The following is a 3211-nucleotide window of genomic DNA, read 5'->3' as shown; positions in this document are numbered from 1 at the left end:
ATATATATATATATATATATATATATCAAAATATTTTTACTTTATTTTTATTAAATTTAAATTTTAAATATAAAATAATATTCTATTAATTTATTTTAACAAATATCAAATAACCCATTTCTATCCAACTAAAACTAAGATTATTTTTTTTTTTTTTATTTTTATAAAATCCTAATAAACAGAAGATCAAACCATTAAGTGCTCGTTTGTTTAATATTATTATTTTTATAATTTAAAAAATGAACACTAATTAACCCACGGCTCGAGTAATCTATAGGAATAAGGTGAATCAAACAAAACCTAATTGGTCAAAGATTGCAATTCCACCTGCAACCTCAAGCCATGAGATTACTCCTCCCCTTCCTCTCAAATTCTCCTTCCCGATGAGAGAGAAAAATGGCAGATGCCAATGCAAAAAAGATTATTACAGAAGAAAGAGAAAACAAAATCAGAAGAGAGAGAAAGACTCAGAAACAAACAGAGTGAAGTTGAAGTCTCTCTACGGCCCCTCTTTAAGTAAGATAGCGAACTCTCACCTTTTCTTCTTATCATTTCATTTACTTCCCCTCTCTCTCTCTCTCCATCGTTTCCATCTATATCATCAAATCCGCCATTTTAGACCAAGTTCTTTCTCATAAACAATTCAATGGAAGAATTCGATATCGAAAATCCTCTCAGCCTACATCTAAACGACCAAATCTCATCCCTATTTGAAATCGAATCAGATCATATCCCATCTCATAACTATTCACAAATTCTTAAAACCACTTCTGTTCGTCGTGAATCAATCTCTCTCATTTCCCATTACTGTTCTAATTTCACCCCTTATCTTTCTTATCTCGCCATTACTTATCTCGACCGTTTTCTCTCCAATCAAGGCATTCCGGTACTAATTAACATACCCCCCTTTAATTTATAATAACTCATGAATGAATCGTTAAAGATTTCATCTTTTTGATGAATTTTCAGGAAAGTAAGCCATGGGTATCTCGAATTCTTGCTGTTTCATGTGTTTCTTTGGCATTGAAGATGAGAAAAACAGAGTCTTCCGCCATTGATATCCAGGTTTGCATTTTATTTGGACTTTTTACAAACGGGCGGTTCCAAATACCGTCATTTATTTAGATTTAGCAAATCATTTTATTAATATATTGCATAATTATTTTTTAAGTCTTTTTATTAAGACTGCTAATATATTGCATAAATTTAAGATTTTTTTCTTATAATTTTTTTTTTATAAAAGTTAGTCTTTTTATCGCATTTCTAAAAAAAAAATATTATAGTTTTTTTGCCACACATTTTACATTTACATTTAAACCGGCATTTAGAAGTCTCAAAAGTGTATACCTAAAAAAAAAAAAAATTTAAAAAACTAATATTTTAAAATTTAGTAAACTTACCAAGTTTTGTGAAAATTATATCATATCTATCTCTATTTGAATTTTTTCAAACATTTTTTTTAAGTCACTTAAACCATATTTAAAAAAATTAAAATGCTTATATCTCTAAAAATAAGTCTAAAATGTTCTTTAAATATCATTCAAATTATAAAATTGTCAAATTAATTAAAAAAATAAGAGTGATAAAGTTAGAATAAGAATACAAATTTTGTAAATTTTGAATATGCAATCTATTTTAAAACGTCACATTCTTGCCCAATTTTGTGAATATTTTAATGATTAATATATTAGTTTATTTTAGTTAACAGCGACAGATAAAGAAATCGTTACTAATATCCATATGTCTATTGACATTTTTATAATGAAAAGTCAAAACCTCACTGAAATTAACAATTAATTAATTTTTTGTACCAGAATGATAATGGAGGAGGGGTTATATTCGACACAGAAACGATTCATCGGATGGAATTATTAATCCTCGGAGTTCTCAAATGGAGAATGCGTTCTATAACCCCATTCTCTTTCATTAACTTCTTCATATCATTCTTCAAATTGATGGATCCTTCTTTCACACAGTCACTAAAAACTCGAGCAAATGATATCATCATGAAAGCTCAAAAAAATGGTAATTAATCATTAAAAAATCTCAAAATCACACATTATTTTCAATTTGTAATGATATTTATATATATATATATTAATGCAGACATGAATTATACATTAGAGTATAAACCATCTATAATGGCGGCCTCAGCTCTTCTTTCCTCCTGTCATGAACTATTTCCATTGCAATTTTCCTGTTTCAAGAATGCCATTTCTAACTGTTCATATGTGAATCAGGTACTTAACTAATTAACTAATTGATAGTTTTAGTTAATGGGTATTGGGTAATTTAATTTGAATTCAAAATAATTTGGAATGCAGGAAGAGCTTTATAGATGTTTTGATTTAGTGAAAGAGATTGCTATGGAGGAATATGAATGTGTTATGGATAGGGTTTGTAGGTCGAGATTAACGCCGGTGAATGTTCTTGATGAGCAATGGTGGAGCTTGAGTAGCTCCGATGAGATGACGGTGATCGTCGGCGGCGACGGAGGTGGAAGTGAAACAGTAATGAAACGTAGAAAGACCGGCGGCAGTGGGTTGGGAAATGATAAGTCATTTCAGCTTTCAGAGATTCAACAGTTCTGAGTGGGGAATAGCTGGTCAAAGCCTTCAATTTTCATTATTATTATTATTAGTTGTTGGTACTGTAGATTTTTAAAAGAAAATTTTAAATTATTATTAAAACTAATAGTAGTATATTAAACTTTGTTATCTTATTTTATTTTTCAACAAATTTATAAGTTTACTTTATTTAGAATCTCCTAAAATTGGATGAAGATTGGACAATACTCAAATATGTGACAAATTAGATAATAAACCAAAAATTAAGCTTCTCTTAGCAATTTTCACTTTTAAGAATCCTTACTCACTTGAAATAAATTGTATTGTAAAGAGATATCAAGGATGCTTCGGTAAACAATATAAATAGTTGAAAGCAAAAACATGAATTTCTCATTACTTGGCTAGCTTTTAAATAGCCAATGAGTCAGCTACAAATCTCAGATAAAGTGATATCAATGTGTTTGCTTCTCCCCAGGTATAACTTATTTTTAGACAATTTAACAGTAGAATCATAATTTTCTTAAGAGTATCGAAGAATTTACATAATTTTTTTCATCCAAATATCCTGACACACACAAATAAGGCAGCCGCAACATATTCAACCTCTGTAGTAGAAATAGTAAGTCAATGCTCCATTATTCATT

At 29.0% G+C, this 3211-nt stretch overlaps 1 protein-coding gene across 1 annotated transcript; it reads left to right on the top strand.

Moving 5' to 3' along the window:
• The first annotated feature begins 354 nt into the window (after nucleotides 1-354).
• Nucleotides 355-2759, top strand: LOC124910199 (putative cyclin-D6-1). The gene is made up of 5 exons (XM_047450810.1): nucleotides 355-886; nucleotides 970-1065; nucleotides 1815-2025; nucleotides 2107-2240; nucleotides 2325-2759. The coding sequence occupies exons 1-5, from the start codon at nucleotides 647-649 to the stop codon at nucleotides 2589-2591; spliced, it is 948 nt and encodes a 315-aa protein (XP_047306766.1). The 5' UTR covers nucleotides 355-646; the 3' UTR covers nucleotides 2592-2759.
• Nucleotides 2760-3211: the final 452 nt, after the last annotated feature.

Source organism: Impatiens glandulifera, chromosome 7, assembly GCF_907164915.1.
Source record: "Impatiens glandulifera chromosome 7, dImpGla2.1, whole genome shotgun sequence".
Classification (NCBI taxonomy): domain Eukaryota; kingdom Viridiplantae; phylum Streptophyta; class Magnoliopsida; order Ericales; family Balsaminaceae; genus Impatiens; species Impatiens glandulifera.
This window is presented reverse-complemented; position numbering and strand designations above follow the sequence as displayed.

What these genes read in the sequence shown, in the direction of transcription:
- LOC124910199 (XM_047450810.1), top strand. Translation starts at nt 647, where the DNA reads ATGGAAGAATTCGATATCGAAAATCCTCTCAGCCTACATCTAAACGAC. An exon ending in CATGAAAGCTCAAAAAAATG is followed by an intron (nt 2,026 to 2,106) that starts GTAATTAATCAT and finishes ATATTAATGCAG; the next exon opens with ACATGAATTATACATTAGAG. An exon ending in ACTGTTCATATGTGAATCAG is followed by an intron (nt 2,241 to 2,324) that starts GTACTTAACTAA and finishes TTTGGAATGCAG; the next exon opens with GAAGAGCTTTATAGATGTTT.